Here is a 24,170-nt window from a genome sequence, read left to right on the forward strand (position 1 = left end):
ACTGGTAAAGAGTTAGAGTTCAATGAACTTTCATTATCTACTTTAATTTATGAAGCTTAGAGCGATAGAGAATATTCTTAAATTTAATTTCTTTTCATTTAATAGAAATAAAATCTATTGGAGTTCATATTCAGAATGTTTAACTTTACTTCCATATTCAATAACATAATCACAGCCGGTGATATGATATAGTTTCTATAATTGACAATCAACAAAGAATCAAAACTGTGAATAAAAATGAAGAACTTTATTTTGTTCTAGAAAAAAGATAACCAACTTTGTTGGGAAAATAATATTTTCTTAAAAAATTCTTTACACAATTAACTTTATAAATAAAAACAATGGATGGTAGTTTATTTATAACATATTCTACAGACATCATCAATTTTATAGAAATAAAAACAATCATACAAATTTAAGTAACAAATGCGTTCAAACAGAAGAATGATTAGCCTGAATTAATATATATATAACTCAAATTAATTTGTAGCTGAATAACTCTTTAACCCTCTAAGTGTTAGTCTTGAATTTTTGTTAAACTTTTAGATGCAGGCTTTCCAGCATGAAGTAATGGGTAGAAGGAAAATTTTAGTACAATGTTTCACAGGGGATGCAATGTTTAATGGAACATTTCTTAATTTAGTTTAAAATACAGGTCTGATTGCTTTACTGTACTGCAAAATTTTTTTATTAGTAAAGGTAAAAAAACACAAGTAAAAAAAATTTAAAGTGTATGGATGCTATTTCAGAAGAGATTTTTTTTTTTAACCAACTTGTTTTAGAAGTTTGACTATTGAGAAAAAGCAACCAACTTGCAGTTCACAATAAAAAAATTAAACCAAGTAGTTTGTTTCAGAAATGCAGTCAAACTTGTTCACGTCAAGAACATAGGGACCGAGACAATTCATTTATTAACTCATAGTGATTGCTAAACCATAGTTGGTCAAAATTATTGAACTTAAGAGCCACCATTCCTATCATGGATTTTAGATTATATTTTTGATTTTGTTTTTTTTGATATTTTTTGTACTTAAAACACTTATTCCTTTATTCAGAATAGGTGATGGCCTTGCATTTTACATGTTGCGAAAGGTACTGAGAAAAAAAGTAAATATCCACAATCATTATTTTAAATGAAATAAAAGGGAATAAATTTATATTTAGAATGTGCAACACTCATAGAGTGAAATTCAGGAACTCAAATATTTGGACAAAAATATTTATGCAAACACATGAACAACAACAAGTTATTGAACGATTTCCATATTAACAGCCATTATACAGCTGTTGCTGCACTGATTGTATAAAGGCCTGTTTAGACGATCCAATTTCTTGGACAGAGATTGATTGATATTGATGGAAACTTGTTTTGCTTTGAGCTTTGATCGCGTAAACAAACATCCAAGAACTTGGTCAAACTTCTTGAATGATAGTAGAGCATGTTCTACTTTCCATCCAAGTTTTTTCTCCCTTAACCAATCAGCGTCTTAGGTTTTGTGACGTCAACAATCAGGCAGCAAATTATGTCATCTTCTTGTCTGTTTTCATATGTTTTAGTCCAAATAAATTGATCTGTTGTGGTTTATTTGTGTTATTATGATTTTATTTGAATTTATTTAGTAATTTTAAACTTATGTAAGTATTATTTTAAAATGTTGAATATGAACAATGCGCATGCGCAAGTTTTTCTTTCAACGAATCAGCGACATTCCAAGAACTTGGATAGTGTCAATGAATCATCCAATTTCTTGGACAGAGAAATCCGTCCAATTTCTCGGATTCAAGAAATTGGACCGTGTAAACAGGCCTTAAGTCAGGACAAAACCAATACAGGTCAACACACACTGTTGCTCTTTTATGTTTATGTGCAGTGCTCAAAATAAAAAAGTGTTAACTGAACAACTTTTAATCTATTGATTGAGATTTCAATTATTAGAACCCAATCTTAATGGTTTAACTTAAAATTATGTAAATTAATGCAGACAATATTTTAAGTTACAATATTAGACAAAAAAAAGTTTCTTACTCTGAATAAACATGCCTTTTACTATCTGGAAAATTTGGTCAGGAGAGTGGTTGAATGTTTAGACTCTTTAAGACTATATTTACTTTTTGAATAATTTCCCACAGTTCAAGAACTTTAAAATTAAAGGACTCCTTTCAAAGGGAATAAAATTTCCAGCAATAGCTAGATACATTTTTCTGATAGTTGTAGCAAAGTAATTTTCAAAATTATAAAATTTTTTTAACTAAATCCAAGTTATGCTTGCAACAACAGAATCAATACAGCTTTTTTACAAAAAATAAGTAACTATTTCACGTTTAAAAAAAATTCTTTTCATACCCATATTAACTCAGATATATACTCTTTATACCCTGATTCTTTAAATTGAGGCTTGCAATAAATAAGTTTCATTTTATACAACAAATTTTTCTAATTTCACATAGCAGTAATAAATTATAATTACAATCAGTTATAATACATGACTCTAACAAAGAATCGGCACAATACTACATAGATTCATAATGTGGCAAGACCTCGCAGGCTTCTAGTAGTATTTCCCCTTTTTGACAACTGTTCAAAACTTCTATATTTGAGTTCTCAAAGCTTAAAGTCTGTTCTGCATTAGAGGTATTAAAATATAATTCATTATTGCAAGGAGACATAATTTCTGGAGCTTCCAAAATTTTAATCAAAATAGGTTCCTCTTCAGAAACATTACAATCTGAATTAATCAAGCTATTCCTGCCTCCTTCCATGCAGACAACAACAGATCCGTTGATAACAGGGTTAGAACTATGAAGAACTTGCTTATTAGATACTTGTGATTCAGTAATATTAATGTCATTAGAATAGATATCGGGTATTGGCTCATTTTCAATTGCTGGTCTTTCCACCCCATCAGGGTTATCAACATTTTCTGCACTTTCACTCATCATAGCTTCAGAAAGTTCCAAGCTTTCATAACGGACTGTTTGAAGTCGAAAACAGCCATCTTCATTTAAGTTGTATCTGAAAAACACAAATTATGGAATGGGAATTATTAATATTGAGAACTATTGAATGAAAATTATTGACAAATCCAATTTTGTTTTGTTTTGAACATGGACAAACATCTCCATTCAGATTGTAATTAAAGCACAAATTACTGAATCAAAATTGGTGAAACTGACAAAGACAGTGACCTTCTTTTAATTTTAATAAGGCTAATTCAAAACATTAAATAAAAATAACAGATAATTTGAATTAATAATAATTTCCATTATATTTTTCATTAACATAATGTTAAAGCTTGTTATTAGTATTAACTTAAATTTTTTTCCATTTTTTTTATTAATTTGAAATTTGATGTAGAGGCAATCTTTTTTTCTTTTTTTTAAAAAATAAAATTTCATTTTCATATGCTTTTCTCTAATAACTATACTTGAATAAAAAATTTTACATATACAACGCTTTTTCTTTTAAAAAAAACTTGAACATGGACAACCATCTTTATTGAGATTTTACCCCAAAACACAAATTATTGACATTAATAATTACAGAGGACTTTATTATAATTTGAATGTAGGTAATTAAAAGCATTGGATAATTTAAACTTACAATAATTCCCATAAAATTTTTCAATCAATACAACTCTGAAAGTTTCTCTTATTATGTATCTTAAATTTTTCCTTAGTTAATTTGAAATAAGATACAGAGACTATTCCAATTTCTTAAGTAAAATTTTATAAGAAGATTTCACTAATCACCATAAATTAGAATAATTAAAGTTTACAAACAGAGTGACCCTTTTTAAAATCTAAAGATAGATAATTCAAAATATTTAACAACTCGAACTCACTATTTACATCATTCCTGTCAGCCACATTGTCAAAATTTGTCACCATTAAATTAAAATTTTTCTATCTGTTTGTATACTTTTCTCGATTCAGTGTTCATATTTTTAACCATTCATTGCAAATTCCTTTTTAAAGACACATTTAAATATAACTGGAATGAGATGCAACCTTTTTCAAACTCTCATAGTTCCAGCACTTTCCATTTAAATTTTTAAGCAATCAATGGATGTGTAAGAAACATAAGTTAAAATATCACTAAATAAATATTGAAACTTTCAAGAACACAATCACAAAATATGAAGCACAAATTAGAAAATAGAATAGAATTGATGGTTAACCAAGTATAAATGAAAGAACTTCCTTGATTCAGAAGAAGCTTATAAAAATTCTGGTGTATACTTTAACTTATGTTTGTTGCGTTTATAAAGTAAAGTGGAACAAATATATAAGTAAAGTGGAACAAACTAGACATTGTTGGATGTTTTATCGTTACGATTAGGATTTAAGTTTTCATTGAATATTACCACCATTCATTTTTTTTAATTAAATGAAAAACAAGAATTTAACTAAAAATAATTTAAAAAAATCAATAAATAAAATTAATAGCTTTCCATCTTTCGTGTGTTGTCATCTATTTTGGATAATTAATTGCTTCACCTCAAATTACCTCTCAATCAGATTATTGTTTTTATACTGGATATCATTCTAAATGTTGAGAAAGTCAGAAACAGAAGAGCAAAAACAAATAATAGTGAAAAATTAGCATTAAAAAAATTATTCAGGATTATGGTTGCAAAAGGAAGAATTGCGATATTCTCAAATGGACATCTACTTTTTCTCATCAAAAATTGATCCTCATAGTAAAAAACTTAAAATAGAGTGGAAACAACATTTTTAATAATGATTTAGGCAATGCCGAAAAGAGATAAATATCATGGTGAAAAGATATAACATAAAAATTATGTTTTCTTTCTGTTGCTATTTAATTACACACAGTAGAGCTTCAGCTTTTGAAGTGAATCGCTGACACTTCAAAAATGCAAAAAATTATTGCTCCAACTCACTTTTAAGTTTTTTATTGTGAAGGTATTTAAAAAAGTTAATTTATATTCACTACATACACATATATTTACTACATATATTCAATTATACATACAACATAGTAAAAAAGAATGTTTTTTTTAACAGCATATAACAACTTACCGAAATCTGCAGTGACCAGAAGGCCAACGGAATTTATGCACACCCAAAAGATGTTTAGTCAGGTAGTTTCCACGAGTAAATATCTTCTCACAGAGATGGCAGGCATATTTCAAAGGACCTTTTTTCTAAAAGAAAAATACCATGAGTAATTTCAAACATGTTTTTGACTGGTTGGTTTTTTCCCTTTAATGTTTCTTTTTTGTAGAATTTTCTACTATTATTCTGTTTCATTTTCCTTTATCTCTTTTATTAATGTTTTAAAAATTATGTTCTTAAAAATGGAATATTTAATTTATTACATATTTTTTTCTATTGAAATAACAATTGAAATAAACCCTAGAATATAAGCATTATCTTTCAAAAGTTTAAAATATTAAATTTTAAACTTAAATGAACTTAGAACCAGTTACAAAATGTTTAAGAAAGTGTGTCAACAAGAAAATCTTTAGATTTCATTCTATTTCTTTAAACAGCCTTAACTTGAGAATTTTTTGAAACTTTTATACACTTCTATATTTTAGAAATATTTCAAGTGCATAAAATCAAAAATAGCATTAAATTAACACAAATATTAAATAATAATTTTACATTAACGTCTACCAAACTAAGAATAAAAAAAAAAACTTAAACATAGTCATATTTGCTAAACTTCTTTGGTATAATTTTTTTTAAACCTTTAATTGGTTTTATATAATTATAACCACTTAACATTATTGATAGCTGAGTCAATGAATGATCTAAGTAATATTTTAGTCAATTTGAGTAAAAGAACTTTAAAGTTTATATCTTGACAGTCAGAAATGAATGCTTTGCCAGATTTTTACTTCTTATTTGCAAACTTCCGACTGGCAAAAACTATAACCTTCATTTCAGCGGATCCCATTCTTTGTGTCTAAATTTGGTATCAGAAGACATGGTTTCTCAAGTTACTTGTTGACTATAAACTGAAATAATAAACTTAGATCACTCATCTATTCTGTCACTCACTGAAATCTTTGGAATTAAAGTCCTTAGCAAAATAAATTAATGCTGCAGAATTAAATAAGACAAAAATTCCCCAAGAAATATCAATTTTTTCAAAAATATCATTTATATCTCCTTAATTATAGCCACCACACCTATTTATAATATAAATTAATTCCAATATTGTAAAGAAAACTTATATCACTGTTCCTTATCAAAAAGAATGTTTTAAAAAGATTCAATCAGAAAGCATGATCAAAGAAAGATAGTTAAAATTTTTACCGAATGCTTTTTTCTACAATGAACACTAAAGCAAGTTTGAGATCTGGTAGCATAGGAGCAGTTTTCGACAGGACATGTATAAGTAGGAACCATACTATGGGATTCGAGATGTTTTCTTAGATCATTTTCTGATTTGCACCTAAACAGAAAAATCCATTCTATAAAAACTACTTTTATTTCATGTTAGATCAATAAAATAATGCACCAAATAAGCAAATTTAGGTTAGTAAACATACACGGTACTTGCTGTTTTGTGAGAATTTAAAATCCCATGCAAGATATTGTCTGCTGTCCAATTTCTCACTGTGAGGAGTATCAAAACTTGAGAAATTTAAAAAAAAATTTGAAAAGTGTATGGACCTAATGCAATGAGGGTGAGATAGCAGGTGCGGTATCTCAATGAAGTAAGTAAAAATGTAACCCATCTCCTTTTTTTGATCATTTCACTACAGCCCAGATCTTGGACTAAATGATATTCATCCTTTCTATCACCTGAAGTCTTTTTTTCTTCTTGTTGGCAAACAGTTTCAGGTCAACAATAGGACCAGATTCATTGTTGCCCAATGGTTGCACTCCCAAGTGGCATCAATCTTTGAAAAGGGTCGGTATCCAAACACTTATGGCCAGTTATAATAAATACTTTCATAATGGTGATACCAGTGTCGAAAAATAGTCTGACCATTGTAGTTCATTATTTCATAAAAGTTAGTTCAAAATGATTTTTTAAATTTTTTTTAATGGAAATACATTCTGGGATCTCTGATAAAACAATTCTTGTGTAACACTGTAGATGCATTGCTTAACTTTCAGAGGTCCAAACTTCCAAAGAAATTTTTTTAAGAAAGATCCAAGCATTGATTTCTTTTAAAAAGATTTAAAAAATCACAAAGGAATTCTTAAAAATGTGTAACTGTTTCGGAACAACTTCAAAAATGTATTTGACAAAGTTTACCTAGGTTCAAAAGCAGTGGTTGTAAAGTCTTTTCTCAGTCTGCTTTTATCACCATAGGAGACTTTTTTCAACAAAAAAATAAATAAATAAAGATTTAATGATAAATTTCTTTGAAATGTTAATAAAGTAAAAAATTAGTCTCCTTCTTTTGGAAAAGTGTAACTTTAATTAAGAGAAACAAAAGGCTTGTAGAGAAACAAAAGGCTTTAATTAAGAGAAACAAAATGCCAGATTTAAGTATAAGTTAGATCGGCTGCAACTTAAGGTCCTCAAATCTAAAATATCTTTTTTAAGCATTACTCAGAGTTGTCTAAAATATGTGGGGCCTTCCGAACCACAATTTTTTTATTGTATTGCATTGCTCGGAGCTGGTCAAAATCTGCAAATCAACAAAAAAAAAATATCTCTCTAATTTCTAGTAAACTGTTTTCTTACTTGCTGCCCTTTCACGCCTTTCTTGGTGTCAAATTTTTAGCACTAATCTCATTTGAAAATGGTAGTGTTTACTAAATTGAAGGGGGTTTTAGATTGGTGTCTTACATCACTTTTAAATCAGTAATAAGACAAATTTAACTACCTACATTAACTTAGAATAAAAACCTATTAAAAGAAACTCAAAGTTGCATGTCTTTTGTATTGTTTTCCCGCAGATCTATATTGAATGCTTTTACCCATTATTTGTTTTTATTCTGTTGGTTCATCAAAAAATATAAATAGGGGAAAATGTCCAGCTCTTTCAATGCTTATTCAGAAATATCCAGCACTGGAAAGCTATACTAGATAACATATAAAGGGCACCACTACCTTCAATAGTTTAGGGCTTCACTAATTTTAAATTCTGCCTTGTGTATGTACAGTTTGTCTCAAACATTTAAGCACACAAATTTTTAAATTACAACAAAAATGAAATGTTATCAAGAAATGTTCATTAATTAAAATTGATTTTATTAATTAATATTGCAATTTTTAAAAATTTTGTTTGAGAGGACTGTTTTGGAGATTAAGCACTTAATGAATTTCTTAATGAAGTGATGTACTTCCAGGAAATCACAAAGACAGTCTAATTATTTCAAATTAAGAAGTCTGACACTCACAAAGTCAATAGCTGCAGAATTCACACAAAAAAAGAAAGTTTTGAAAATTTATAAAATCTTATGAAGATCAAAACATTGTATTTATCAAGTGCTGAAGAAAAAAGATGATTTTACATGAAAACAAAGATGTGAATGACAGTGTGCAATGAGTGTTCCATCAATAGGCGAACTCGGGCACTAGTGTCAAAGCAAAATATGTCAATTCGCCAAATAAAAAACACTATCGGTTTAGCAGTGTCTAAGGACTCGGTCCTAGACGTATTTGAGAATGCATTTTGAAAACACTTTACTGCAAGCCATATCTTAAACTACATCATAAGCTGGCAAGAAGGAACTGGGCAAAAACTCACATGTTGTAAGGTAATAAATGTTTATCTGCCTACCTCCAGGCATAATCGCAGTGACATGGCGACATTGTTGCACAATGTTATAGAGTTCTTGTAGAAAGATTTTTCTTTTTGAAAAGTAAAAAAGTTTAGTTTTCTTTTCTGTAGAAATTTACACATAAAATTTGAATCAAATATTCAGCTAATCACTTTTTGGAGCTCTCAATTTACGCCAATAGTATTGTAAATCGAGATAATGTTTCGATTATTTTTGGCAGTTATTGATATTGATTTTCACATGGTTTTTAAATATCTCAATATATTTAAAACAATATGGAAAATTTGAATCGAATCGTGTATTTGAGTATTTACTTTTTAAGGTAACGATTCTATTGTTTTTTTTTTAGATGTTACTGCTATTGATTTTTCCATAGTTTTTAAATCCGACATTTCTTATACGATATTTATAACATCCGAATTTTGAAACCAAATACGCATTTGAGTAATACCTTTTTGAGGAGTCCATTTCGCGTGATTTCGTCATCGATCTTTTCTTCTTTTTTCCGGCAAGTACTACTACAGATTTCATTATTTCTAATTATTTTTTTATTATGATGATTATTTACAAAATGTGAAGATGGAAATAATTAGTGCGTTTTCTCCCCCAACAAAATTTGAGAATATCACCCATAATATTAGAATAAAAAATCATTTACATGTTTCATTAAAATTTTTTATATATGATAGATATTTCGTAAATACAGCGCTTTTGTTATTTTAAATTAGTAACATACATGTTTTGTTATTATTAAAAGTATCTTGCAGAAAGATACTAGTGCTAAAGAGTTTTGTCGCAGATAGCTTTAAAAATTCTGCCACAGCGGTTATCTGTACTATTTCGTCTACAAATGCATACTAGTTGCTATTACTTAGATTTTTGAAAATTATAAAAACACAATTTTCAACAAATATTATGGTGCAATGTCAGTCCTTAAATTTATTTTACCAATGGACAATTAGGACTTGTATTCATTCAATAATTTTTGATTTACAGTAAAAAATAAATTTATTATCTTTCAGAACAGAACTTGAGGAATTTAAAACTACCTAATTTATAAAAATATTTATTATTCATAAATTAAATCATTCATTTTTAATAATTAAGTAACCCAAAGGGAAAATCTGCTCAATAATGCATGCACAGTATCTAGAGCCACAAGACTCCATACAATAAAAAATAACATCTACAGTACTCAAACATAATCCCAATAAAGTTAATTAAAATTTTCCTGCATTTAACTTATTACATCTGCAGTTACGTCCAGTATAACAGAATCTACATCCAGTGTATGTACAAAAAAAAAAAAAAAAAAACATTTGAAGAAAAAGATACAAAATAATCAAACCTGTAATCACAGTAAGGGCAAGAATGTGGTTTGACTTCGGAATGTCTGTATGACATGTGAACTCTGAGACCAGAAGGAGTAGGGCACGTCATATCACAGTATGGGCATTTGTAATGATTTACTAAAACAGAGTTTTAAAATTAGAGGTGTAATAATAGATTCATGAAGAAAAAAAGCAATTCATTTAATAATAGATCAAATGGCTATATATAGAATATTCCAGATATTCAAGCATCAGCTCTTACAAAACTATATAATTATTCAGCCATTTACAATATTTTCTTATTATTTTACCCCACGGCCTTTGTCGTGACTCTTCAACTCAGCCTGTTGGTGTCCATGCTCTTTATTTCCCACCATGCTTTATTTATAGTCTTTAATTCATTCATAATAATTCTGAGCCATGTCATTTCAGGTTTACCCCTTTTTCGCTAACGTTGGAGTTTGCAGTCCAGTGCCCATTTTATTTTGAATTTTTCCAGCTTTCTGATAGTGTGTCCAATCCATCGCTATTCATGGTTTCTTATTTTTATTTCTATTGGTTTTTATTTACTGATTCTGAAATTCATTGTTGGAAATTTTGTGAAACCATTTTATATTAACAAGTCTTCTGAAACATTTATTGATAAAAGTCTGTAACTAATTTATATTTGTTTTCAGGTTGTACGGGGTTTCTGATCCGTATATTAGTACCGATTTAACATTTGAGTTGAATATTCTTATTTTTGTTTCATTTGATATAATTCTGCATGCCCAAAATTTATTTAGAATTGCAAAAGCACTGTGTGATTTATTCAACCTGTTGGCTATATCTTGATCTGCACCTCCTCTGTCACTTATAATTGATACAAAGTAGGTAAAACTGTGATTAACTTCTTTAATTAGATAGTTTTTGAGATATATGTTGCTATTCTGCTTTGAGAAATTTTTCATAATCTTTGTTTTTTCTTTGTTAATCTTTAATTCACATCTTTTTGCAGTAGTAAAAAAGTTATTTGTACTGGTTTGCATATGTTGTATGTTGCTTGTTAGATGGCAGAGATCGTCTGTAAAATTCAAATCGCGGAGATATACTGTTCGTGACCATCATTTTCAATATAATAACATAAAATAATTGAAAATAGAAACTGTCAACATACCAAAATTTTCAAATGATAAGTCACAGTGCAGCAAACTAATATAAATTTTTTAATGCATTTTCTTATGTGATCTCTATTGTATTTTCCTTTTCCCAAAAGTACTAATTAGGAAAAAAAAATTTAACATTAATTTCATAAACAAAAAAATTTTATAAATTTATTATTATTATTTTTTGGTGGAAACTAAAAGCTAGATAAAATAGGAACATACAGTCAAACTTCATACTGCAAAATTTCACAGGAACACCCTATTTACTGCAAAGCATATAAATTATTTTAAAAAAATTAACAGTACCTTTCCAAAAAAAAAAGAAGCAATTATTTTGTTTTTGTTGGTGGAAATGGAAAATTCAATAAAATAGGAGAATATAGTAAAAGTTGCACTTATAAATGAAACTTTATTAACACTAAAAGAAGCAGTATTAATTGGAAATATGCAGCAATAACATATAAATGTAAAATACACATAGATCAGAAACATAATAATGGCATACTACTGCTGTAACAATAAATTATATATAAAAAAATTGGCAAAGAAAAATAACATTATTTTACCATGGTGTCTCATGTGATCTCGAAGCAGCCGTTCCGATGAGAGCTTTCTACAACAATATTCACAAACATAAGAGTCTTCAGCTTCATCTGAAAACACAAGTAAATTTTTACAGAATAAGAATGCATATGATATAAGTAATCCTACAAAACTGAAGCATTGAACTATACTTGATTAAAAAAACTCATTGGCTTTGAAAAAATATTGAAATGGTAATAAAAGTCTATATGTTTCAAGGGCTAAAAAAAAGACAACCATTCTCAAGAATTGTCAGACATTAATGAAAGAAAGAAATAGATTCGGAACACTAAACATAAAGTTGCCAATGAAAAATGGAAAAATAAAGGAACACCTTATTTACACAAGAGTGAAAAAAGGCATCAGACGTCATAAGCCTAATAAAATGGCTTGTCAAATTTACACCATTTCATTTCTCATGATTAAGAATCTCAACTTGCAAAAATAGGCAGAAAATAAACACATTACTCAAAGAGCATATCATCACAAGTCTGAATTCCTGCTTGACTTGAATCCATCTTCACCAGGCAATGCTTGCCAAAAAGCGGGCTAGGAGAATTGGAGGTGAAAAATGCAGTTATAGTTCTGCTTCTGATGTCAGGTCTCGTATAAATGGGAAGTAAAGGTGAAAAACAAAACTAGAAAAACCGATGTAGCCAAGAGAGGTGAATCAGGGTAAAATCCATTTCTACACATTCTGGAGGAGTGGTGAGGAAATAATCAGGGTTCTGTTCAGGCCGAATTTACTACCATTTAGCGGTACCTTCACAAATTCAATTTTAGGAAAAATGGTAGTTTCAGAAATTCAACTTTAGGAAAAATGGTAGTTTCACGAATTCAACTTTAGGAAAAACGGTAGCTTCGCAAAATACATAATACAATATACAAAATACTGTAATCCATATACTTGTTTAATATAATTTTTAATTTTTCACAAATTATGTCTAAATTTTCACAAAATAGGTACCTCTCAAAAAAACCTAGACAGATCCCTGATAATGTTGTTCATAGCATTTATATGAATAAACAAGATTCCAGGGCATTGAGATGAGCTGATGTGTCAGAAGTGTAAATGATTTTGGCACAGTCAAATTTGTATTTATTCCTAAGATTATCTACAATCTTGGACTGATCTATCATAATTTATGATGAATATGTCCGTTATTAATAATACAATAAATCATAAATTGCATACATTGTTAGAATCTTAAGCATAAGTTTAATTTTGACAATGTCAAATTTTTTTTCGCCATTGTCACATAAGCACATCGTTATACCCTGGAATCTTATTTCATTTGTATGATTTCTGATTCCCTTGCTGCCAACATGAGTTCTTCATCCCCTTTTGCAGGGCACATGAAAATGCATTTTGTCCAGATGTGCCTCTCTGAGCTACAACAGTTTTTCTGTTTTTTTTCTTCCCTTTTCATTTATTTTTCTGTTTTACTCTTGGCTACAGCAGTTTTTCTAGTTTTGTTACCTTCATTTTTCATTGGCAACTTTACCTTTCATGCTTAAAATCATTTTTGCTTTCCTCATTGTGTCTGGCAAGTCTTGTTAATAGTTGCCTATTTTTGAGTGCTTAAAATATGTTGACTTTCATTACCATCTTCATACTTTTTTTAGGCCAATGAAGCTCAAGCATAACAGTGCATAGACTTTAAAACGCTCAAAAGACTTATTTGTATAAAGAAATATAATAGTTACCAATCGGCATCTGCCTTTGAATATGGTCAAAAAATTTTGTTCTTGACGCAAACATCCCTCCACAAGTGGGGCAAGCAATAAGTTTCTCCTGTGTATGAGATCGTAAATGCTCTTTAACTTTATACTGGTCATTGAATGTCCTGTTACATCCTATACATTAAAATTTAAAAAAAATACTTTAAAGGAACAATAAAACAAAATACAAGCAAACTGTTTAATAATTTGTACAACTACAAGCAGATAATATTTGATGTAACAACATTCTCAAATATGAGCTAGTTTACTGAAACTGATATGATATTAAAACATTGAAAACAGTTGCACGAAATTTGACTTAAACAATTCATAAACTTTTGCTTCAAATGATATTAACAGGGTTGCCACAGTAAAAAATGAACAGAAATAGTTGCTTTTAGTAGCCTCAAGCATGAAAAAGCTAAAACTATGAAAATAGTTGCCTGAACAGGAACAAAAATTTATCAAAAATAGTAGCCAAAAAACTAAAATTGTAGTTTAATTGTTAAATACTATGATTAGGACTGGTTGCCGTCAGAAATTTTAAATCATGATACATCGTCTGTTAGACATCGCGATGTATCGCGATTTAGCATATGTTTAGAAATTACCTATGGGAAATCTATTATTCTATTAATCTATTATTCTGTACTTAATAAATGTAAANATTAACAGGGTTGCCACAGTAAAAAATGAACAAAAATAGTTGCTTTTAGTAGCCTCAAGCATGAAAAAGCTAAAACTATGAAAATAGTTGCCTGAACAGGAACAAAAATGTATCAAAAATAGTAGCCAAAAAACTAAAATTGTAGTTTAATTGTCAAATACTATGATTAGGACTGGTTGCCGTCAGAAATTTTAAATCGTGATACATCGTCTATTAGACATCGCGATTTAGCATATGTTTAGAAATTACCTATGGGAAATCTATTATTCTATAAATCTATTATTCTGTACTTAATAAATGTAAATTTTTTTTTTTTACTTATTTATTATTATTTTCGTTTTTGAAAATAAAATTGACTTAAGATTTTTGTTTAAAAATGACACTGACTATCTAACAAAATATAAAACAAACAAGTATTGAAAGAATTTTAATAAAAATTGAAAAAAAAAAATACTCTAAGTACTAATGTTAAATTATTAAAAAGCGTCAAAACATTACTAAACTCTTTATTTAATTAAAAAAAATATTCTTTTTAACATTCAAATTTTTTTAAAACTTTTGTTTTCAGTTTCTCAAAAATAAAAGCAAATTGAATAAAGGTAAGCTTTTTTTTTATAATTAAAAACAACTGAACATTTATTAGTTTAAAAATATTCAAATTATTATACTTACTTACATTAAATAAATTTGAAAAAACTAACTTTTTATAACAAAGTTAAATACAAAATACCCCTATTAAATTGTATCGCTTGAAATTAAAAACAATAATTGAAAAAAAACCAATGAAGAATCTTTTTCTATTTATATTTTCTTTTCGTTGATTTATTGAGCTCAGAATGAAAATCTAAGATAACAGCGATTGGGCAGCAATTGCAAAGTAACAGTAGGTCTACGAAAAATAAGTATAAGTATAAAAATAACTTCGCTAAGAGTAAAAAAGTCTCCCAATAGTCGCCTATTCCTGAAAATAATTGCTTTTTTAGCTTTTTCAGGCAAAAAAAAAGTCGCCATAGTCGCCTAAGGCCGAAAATAGTAGCAAATAGTCGCATTTTAGTAGTCTGTGGCAACCCTGCATTAACATACGTACGTTAAGAGTTGTACACATAAGAAAAACAAATAAATTACGAGCTTAAGGACATCATAAATACACTATGGAAATAAATCTAGTGACAGCATTATTAAATTACTAGCAATGAAAAATATTACATTCATTTCACATTAAAGCGCAAAAAAAAAAAAAACAAAAAAAAAACATTTAAAGTGAGAAATATATACATGCGTTTATTTCATTTATCTAAACTGGTAACTTTTTAAATGAAGAATTGAATATTAATTTTTTCAAATTTCATTTTTTTAAACTTAAAAACTGGTGACTTTCTTTCAAAAGAAAAAAAGAAAGGGAAAAAAAAAACGGGTATTTTTATTATTTAAAGGAAATATAGTGCATAACAAATAAAATTTCACACAAAATCCTGAGAGGATGAATTCGTCTAATAATTTGCAAAGATGTTATTTATCCTTACAAAACTTTAAACGAATATAATTTTCACATAATTTCACCATATTTTTTAATAAAATTATTTTAGAGATACTTATTTATTTCGAGATATTTGCTACAATATTTCTCTGCTTCAAAGGAGGGGGGAGGGGCTAACAATTTAACACAACAGTACCTATATTGGTATATTAGGTGCCCATTTGTTGTTAATAATACAGTCTAAAAATTTTTTACTACCCTTGTAGTAGATAAGTATCATTTTCTCTAAATGAATACTTTAAAAAAAAAATTTACGAACAGAAAAACATCACTAACCTTCCCATGAACAAATTGCAGGCCCCTTATCACTTTTTTTACTGTCAAACTTTGCATGAGAATCCACATGACGGTAATAATGCTCAGCACATTCATATACTACCTAAAAATAACAAGTTAAAGAAATCGTAAATATGCTCATTTTATATTCATAGAAGCAATTTTAATTAGTCAATTCAATTTATAATTCAGTAACATTTTAAAAAAAATAATAAATCGTAGAAAAGGCCTTTTATTTGAGCACCATTTTTAGAAATTGCTCTTTTTTTTTTTGGTGAAAAGAGCGAAAAATTTCAGCAACATATATTTAGTGTATAAACTTTAAACATAGAGCCATAGTCGCTCAGGAGAAAAGCATTTGCCTCCCAATATAAGGCAAATATAATGGTCGCAACTGATCCAAGGGTGACTAAATGTAATAAAAGAAAAATTAAAAATTTATCAGTCAGTTGCCATCTGATTGATACTCTTTACATCAAAAATGCATCCTATATGAATTTAATATTTTAAACATAAATATGGAGTTATGAATATTTTGAAATCTTCAGAAAATTATTTCGCGTTACACTTCCTTCTAAAAAAAATTTTCATTTTAGAAATAAACCTCGTAATGTTTACCATATTTGAGAAAAGCTTTGAAAGAAATTCCTTACAATACAATCAGTGGTTCTTTTAATCATTTAATCAATATTTGAATAAGTGGCTGCATGTTTTAAAAAGAAGAAACTCTTAAAAATGCTACAGCTAGCCACTGGCCAGTAGCTAAATTTCCAAACTTTGCCCTATTCTTTCCAATAAGATGGCTCCGGTGCTGTACTACAGTGATTGCTGGCCAATGCCAACTCTGTGCTCCTGGCTTCTACTGATAAAATAATAAAACATAAAATATATAAACATACATAACATTAAATATCTTCAGTGGTAGATGCATCATGGGTTAAATCTTCTCGACGTCAAGCTGATTGTGGGAGATTTTTAAGCTTTTTTATCTTCCTGTAACACAAATGAGGGGTTGATTCTATTCAAAAGTCCACAATGAAGGCTTACTTGATCCAGGAGTTCTTTTCTCTTCTTGGTCAAGTTCAAAATTACAAGGCCACATAGTTGAACATTGAAAAGTCATAAACACAAAGATAGGTCAGTTTTTTAACGCTGGTTGCAAAATAAAATAAAACTTTAAAAATGAGCTGTACATTATTAAAACATCTTTATACCCTTATAGCAATTTAAAGACGTAAGAACATTACTGTTGAAAAACTCTCTTATAAAATGTAGCAACTGAATTTAGAAAATTACGAAAGGTTACCATGGTAAACACAAAATTAAAGTAAATATAAGAGCAAAGAAGAACTAGACGTACCTGGAAAACTGTGACTTTTCCAAAATTTACTGAGTAATTTTTGAAATACAATGTGTGCTAGTTTGTAATCTCAGTGGTTAAAGAAATCAGTTTTTATTGTCATAAAATTTTTAACGAAATTTAGATAAAATACTGAAAATTTTTTTGTTATTAGACTATCAATCGCCAAAATATCTTAACCAAAACTTCTTGATTACACAATCAAACTTACTAAAAATGAGATAGATCTTTTAAGTGAGAAAATAAGAAATGTCCTGAATTAATATTTCGTAACAGTTTTCTATGAAATAGACCATTTTCAGGTATCTTACATAACAATATGAGATTCTTGTTTACATTCACTAAAAAGACAAATTATTTTCATCACTCTAAGAAGATGGGGCTTAAAATTCATCAAAATACTAAAGAGTTAGTGTGAAAGTGATAAGGATTTTCTTCCAAATAAAATAAGAGTTGCTTACTGTTTTTAGTTCTCTGTCGAAATTGGTAAATTCCAGAAGTTTTCCTTCAGTTTTCCAAACATTAAAAAATCAATAAAAAAAGAGACTTTAATTTGTAAAACCTTACTAGTATAAAACTTTAATTAAAATACCGTCTCACCCACTGAATAAAGATTTTTAAGGTAAATTAAACATTATACAACTATGCTTCAATTTATCCTATTGCAAACTTATCCTATAGTAAACTTATCTTCGTTATGTCCAATAAAGCTATCTCACTTCATATAAAAATGTAATATTATATTTGTATCACTAGCACAACAGCCCAGGGTGGGGCCTGATCTTCTCCAGAACATTTCTTCATGCAGTTCTGTTTGTTGCAAGATCTTGTTTGTTCAACATCACTTATTTTGAAATCAAATCAATGAGTCTAACCATTTAAATTTTGGACGCTTTCTAGTTATCACATTATATAGCAGGCACTATAATACAATATATACAGTCAATAAAATTCTAAATGTATATATTAATGTCAAATAAATAGAGCTCACATAATAAAAACTTCTGAGTTTTTTCTCTCAATGTGTACTACTGTTTAGAATAGTAAAATTTTCACATTAATTTTATTTTCAAAATTGCACAAGAATTCAATTTCAAAATTACATGAAGAAATAGTGGATTAAATATATTTGTCAAAGAAACAATTTGCAAAATAGGTTATATTTACCAAGCAATCAACCCATCCACAAATCAAGGGATCAGGAAGTTCAGGCACAATGTTGCGGCTATGAATGCTAGCTGAGCAGTTAGGCAATTTTTTCTGCAGTTGAAGATTGAATCCATGGTATTTGATTTTAGTGTGGAATGCATGAAAATAAATGTGTCTTCTGAGCTCTGGTAGAGATTCTGTAAAACCCTCACAATCTTTCCAGTGACAATGTAAGTCCCCTAAAGAGTTTAAATATCAAGTTATGCAGACTTTATTTTCTTTTAAATGGTCTAAAAGTAACAAATACTATGCTGGTTAACAGAGTCAAAATAGAATAATAAAAAAACAAACAATTTAATTAACAAATAAAAAATCCTTAATCTTCAAAAGGATTGAAGGGTCATCATCATTTGTTTATATTTGCCTTATAGTAGTCTTCCCCAACCTTTTTATCACAGCAGACCTGTCAACGTTTGATCATTTTACCACGGCCTGCTGGGGGGACAGACGTTGATTGTTTATATTTTAGATTATTTTGATTTTTTAATTTAATTGTATTTAAACATACCTTCAAAATAAAATACAGTTACACCAAAAAATAAATTTTAAAGTGGTTTAACATTTTAACTTACTAGAACGTTAAATCAATGAGAACCATGAGCTTATTTCTTTGCAATGAGACGGTTCCATCTGGGGGTTATCGGAGACATTGACACCCGAAGTGTGTTGCTTATGTCCAGTTTATTCTGTTGCTTTGTTTTAGTTGCTGTTACAGCAGAAAACCCTTCTTCACACAGATAGGTTGTCGGAAATGGCAATAGGGATTTAAGTGCAGCGCTTTCGTGTTTTATTTATGATATTTACAGTTATGATGATTGACTTTTTTATTAAAACTAACTGAAAGAGAAAATAGTTTCGGTAGTTTTCTTTTCTTTACTTTTTAAAACATTAAAAAATGTATATCACTACTTTCGGGGGCCCCTTTTTTTAAATAAATAAAATTTTAATGGAACACATTCATTTTGGGGTATAAACCTAGGAATTCAAATTCAGTTTCAATGAAATGGGCGGCCCGGTACCATTTGATCCATGGACGGGTACCGGTCCGTGGACCAGGGTTTGGGGAACACTGCTTTAAAGCATCTCCTACAATTTTATTTACGAGATTATTTCTACATATTCAGCTTCATTTACAGCAGTGATGCGTCATAAGAAGCAAGATTCAGAATTGCGTCCAATCTCCTTCTCAGAGAGCCTGCACCATAAAAATCTAAATTTGAAATTGTTCAGGTTTTGTTATTGTGGTCTCAGGCCATAAAGATCTAGATTCATGAGTATGCAGTTTCTGTAATTAATTCTTTATGCATAAAAATGAATGCATTCAATCTCTGACCAATCTATTTAGTATCAGTCACAATATTAGTAATTGGATATAACTTTGATTTTGGATCCAACAACTGAGTAACAGTCACAAGAACCTTATAATATTTGAATCAGATACTTATAAAACTTAATTTAAATCTTAATAGAGGAGAAGAAAAAATAAAAAATAAAACTTCTGCTGTTTTTATTAAATCTAGTTTAGTTGACTTTTTTCTAGTAAGATTTAGTAGAATTATTTTCTATAGTTCCATAAAAATTATATACCAAATAAGGACCATTATTTACTTTTCATAAGTTTTGTATTGTAGCATAAGGATATAAATTAAATGAAAAAAGAATATCAACCAAGTTATTATAAACTTTACTCTGAATATTAAATTTCTTCAATAAATAATAAAAGGAATGATTTAATATATAATGTAAAAATATCGATTAAAAGTGATGTAGGTCACAATAATTATGAGCCATTAAATTAGTTTCAAAAAATAAATTGGAGTACACATAATTACAATGCACCACAGATTAATTCAATAATTGACAATGTGTTAGCTATTCTGGTAATCATAAAATGCAATATTTCTGTTTTTCAATTTAAAACAACTTTATTTCTGAGAAACTTTACCATAATGCACCCATTTTCATATTTTACCACTTTAAACCATTGTAGTTCTTTTAATCGTTAAAATTTTTGTAACATTTTATCCAGTTTTTTAAGAATATTTTTACTTTTTTTTTTTTTACTATATCAGGTCTGACCAGTACTTGAATTGTTTCATTATTCAAACATAAGTTAAAAACTTAGATTCACCCCTGAAACTATAGATTGAGTTACAGATAATATTATTAATTATAACAGAATTACGACTCTAAAAGAAAAATTTTTCATTAAAATAAGGTGTTTTTTTTAAAACTAATATAATACTTTTTGGAGGAAAAAAAAATTTTTTTTTTTTCTTCTTCTTTTCTACTACAATAGCACAGGTTTTTAAAATTTTAGACAAATTTTTTTATAATAAACATAAAAATATCTTTAGTCATTTTTTTATTTTTAACAATAAAATAATTTTGCATCTAAATTTTAAATATTTCTAGATAACAGAAGGGTAAACTTGGAACTTTCTCCCTGTATAATAAGCATTAAAAAATAATAATAATGAGACCATTGCCGTTACTATTATTTCTATATAAAAAAAATGATAATAATTTTTGAGGAAAAGAAATATTTATTTGAATATTCTTTTACAATAAAATACTAGGCAATAGGTTAAAACTGTAACAACTAACACCACATCAATTTTCTTTTTCAATTCAGATTTTATTTATAAATGCATAAAAAATGCCCTTAATAAATATCTTCTTTCTATTATCATAAATCTAATTATCATAAATCTAATTGTCATAAATATTTGACCCAACCACCATTACATTACAATAATGCATCATACAAATTCCTCAATCTAGAATATAATTAAGTCTTACCATCAGTTAGTTTGCTAATGTGTTCTGACACCAAATGTGAAATCAGACTATCAACATCTTCTTCAACTATAAAACATTCTTCAAATTCGCATCTTAGACTTAATGGTTCAACCGCATAGGGTACCGGTTTTCTTTTATCAGCTTTTCCATCCATCATTACTATTTTAAAATAAAAATGATAAAATTTGGAAAAACATAAATTAATTTACTTGTAAATCATAATGTAAAACACTACTGCAGACAGAATAGTGCAAAAGAAAATTATATTTTTAAAGGAAAAAATTTCAAATAAATATGTTTAAGTACTACTATAAGATGGTATTGTGTAAAAATTTCACTGAAAAGGGGAATTTTTTTATGGAATAATAATAAAAGATGTTAGATTAATTTAATTTGAACCTCAATAACTGATTACTGTTACTATGAATTCTACGATTAATAATTTTCTAGGAAAATATTAGGAAATTCCAAGGTTTTTATAAAAAAATTTAAAAAATATAATTTTCCCTGACAGTTGCATGTTCTCTTGAATCTCTAAAATCCTGGAATTATGTAGAAACTTTTTTTTTGAAAATGCAATTATACGAAAAACCATGTACAAAAAAATAGGTTTGCATATCATTTGCATTTATTTATTTATTTTTACCTTATTCAATATAATTTTTTTAAACATAATTATTCTGCTTTGATTTATATCACTGTAAAGGGATGTATTATCTATAGTGCGTTTTTCTGTAAATAGCAATTATAACTTTAATAAGTAATTGAGGTAAACAAATTAAAAGGAAGCTTTTTTCTAGGGCAGAATGTAGCCATATATATATATACTTATATATTTGTGAATTAACATGCATTATAACAATAAAAAAATAAATAGTAAATGTAGTATCCAATCTCAAAAAAATGCAATTTAAAGAGTTACTTTATAAGAAGGAAATGACAGTATTTAAAAATTTTCTAGAGCAACTATATTTTCTTTACCAGTTTTTAATGTTAACAAATACTTCACAAATTTTGAATAAAAATAGAAGTATTTTTTGGCACACAGCTAGCATAAAACAGTCAAATACTTAGCATAGTTTAAAAAAAATTTTCCTTTTAAATACCAAGAGATACTTTAGTATCATAACCTGATAATGCCAACAACTAATGCCAAAAGGCTTTAGTAATAGCAAAAATTAAAAAAAGTGCAATAGAAGTATAAAAAAAACCCTATAAAAAAACATATATGAATGTTTATTCGTAGTTGGCTACAAGTTATACCCTTAGAGTTGGTCCTCCTTCTCCGATGCTTTTTTCAGCTTCTTGTGTACCACTGCCTGTTGTCTCTTATGTTTGGTGACTTTCTTGGCGCAGGTACCTATATAGAAATCTTTCCAAATATCCATAGCTGGCAATAAGTATGGGCAAACAGGGCCCAGAATGCCACTCACTAAGGATGCCAAAATATGGTCAACTGCTTTAAAAATTTCCAGAAGTCAACACTTGCCTTACAAAATTAGATCTAATAAGAGGGCCCTATTTTATGGCTTTGCCTAGGACGTCAAAAAACCTTGTGCCAGCTTTGGAAATAATATTTCCCGATTCTTTTGAATGCAATTTAACCAGTTCTTGTATAATCACTGAGGAATAAAAAAATTATTAATGGCTTACAGGCACGTAACTATTTATAATAAAGGAGATTGCACAGCAGCAGTCGATGGTAATTAACCAATAATATTGTAATTAAAATTTATTTCAGGTGAATAGTCTATCATTAATGCAAGGGGGAGATTTCCGTATCGTGATCTGTGGCAGAATGATTGCAAAGTCTTGGAAACTTCCTGGCAGTGGCCCGCGAGAAACCAAAAAAAAAACATCCCAGAAAGGAACCAACTCGAAAGGTATAACTCGTAGCCTCCCCCAGGCAAATATCTACATGTTTGTTTTTTTTTTAAATTTGCAAGTTTAAAAATCTATTTGACACCTTGGCGATTGTAGTTGGCGCAACAGATAACGATACAGAAATATCCAAAGTGCAAGCTTGTAAAAAAATTTAACAGGAGCATCAGAGACATTTCCGTATCATGATCTGTCACGAAACTACAATCGCCAAGGTACCAAATTGATTTTATACTTTCACATTTTAAACATACACACACAAAAAAAAACATGTAGATGACATGTGATACACCTTTCAAGTTGGTCCCTTTCTGTTTTGTTTCCAGTTTCTCGCGGGTCGTTACCCGCAAGTTGCCAAGGTTATTCTGCCCCAGATCACCATAAGGAAATCTTCCAACAGCATCTAACAATATACCTATAATCAGAAAATTATCATATTTTGTTCACAGATATTTTTATAAAAAAAAGGGAGGGTAAGAAAAGCACTTTATTATTAAATTGAAATAATATTTCTAGCACAAACAATAGAATGCGTTTATACTACTAATTAACTATAGAATTTGTTACTGAGCATTATTGATATAAAATTAGAATTATCGCAACTAGTAAGAATGTAATACCAGAAAGAAATTCTTAAAATTAACTTTGAAAGATAACTTTCAATTTTCACAATTTAGACGTTGTAATCCTACAAAGATATTTTCTAAATTTCACGAAGCATTGAAGTTTCGTTTTGGTTTTCAAAAATTTCGATAAAACTTGAGCTTGAAATGTAAAGTTATAAATAAATAAAAAATTTCTGAGCTCGTAGTGAATACAAGTTACTAAAGCTCCAAATATTAACTCAAATCAACTTTACCAGTTTGCGTCAATAATTTGATGATAAATATACTAAGTAATATTAATATTTAAAATTATTCTATTTTATTCATATTTTAAT

The 24,170-nt window shown here is 28.3% G+C and overlaps 2 protein-coding genes across 6 annotated transcripts in view; both read right to left on the reverse strand.

The window, feature by feature from the left end:
- Positions 1-24,170, reverse strand: part of LOC107453160 (A-kinase anchor protein 1, mitochondrial) — a 187,796-nt gene that overhangs the window by 71,670 nt on the left and 91,956 nt on the right. The gene's annotated exons all lie outside the window — the stretch shown is intronic.
- LOC107453162 (Histone H4 transcription factor) lies at positions 233-24,110 on the reverse strand. Of its 5 annotated transcripts, none has more exons than XR_011636715.1 (11): positions 23,851-24,042; positions 21,350-21,508; positions 18,506-18,726; positions 15,979-16,081; positions 13,484-13,633; positions 11,761-11,847; positions 10,067-10,187; positions 6,289-6,427; positions 5,044-5,168; positions 1,821-3,013; positions 233-1,311 (listed from the first exon to the last, which is right to left on the reverse strand). XR_011636715.1 is itself a non-coding variant. In XM_016069865.3 (10 exons), the coding sequence occupies exons 2-10, from the start codon at positions 21,504-21,506 to the stop codon at positions 2,512-2,514; spliced, it is 1,605 nt and encodes a 534-aa protein (XP_015925351.2). In that variant the 5' UTR covers positions 21,507-21,508; positions 24,090-24,110; the 3' UTR covers positions 233-2,511. The 5 variants fall into 5 exon arrangements, 3 of the variants coding, with proteins under 3 accessions (XP_015925351.2, XP_071036648.1, XP_071036649.1); XR_011636716.1 differs by lacking the exon at positions 23,851-24,042 and adding an exon at positions 22,613-23,147; XM_016069865.3 differs by lacking the exon at positions 23,851-24,042 and adding an exon at positions 24,090-24,110 and having other exon boundaries at positions 233-3,013.

The sequence above is a fragment of the Parasteatoda tepidariorum genome, chromosome 5, assembly GCF_043381705.1.
Source record: "Parasteatoda tepidariorum isolate YZ-2023 chromosome 5, CAS_Ptep_4.0, whole genome shotgun sequence".
Lineage (NCBI taxonomy): Eukaryota > Metazoa > Arthropoda > Arachnida > Araneae > Theridiidae > Parasteatoda > Parasteatoda tepidariorum.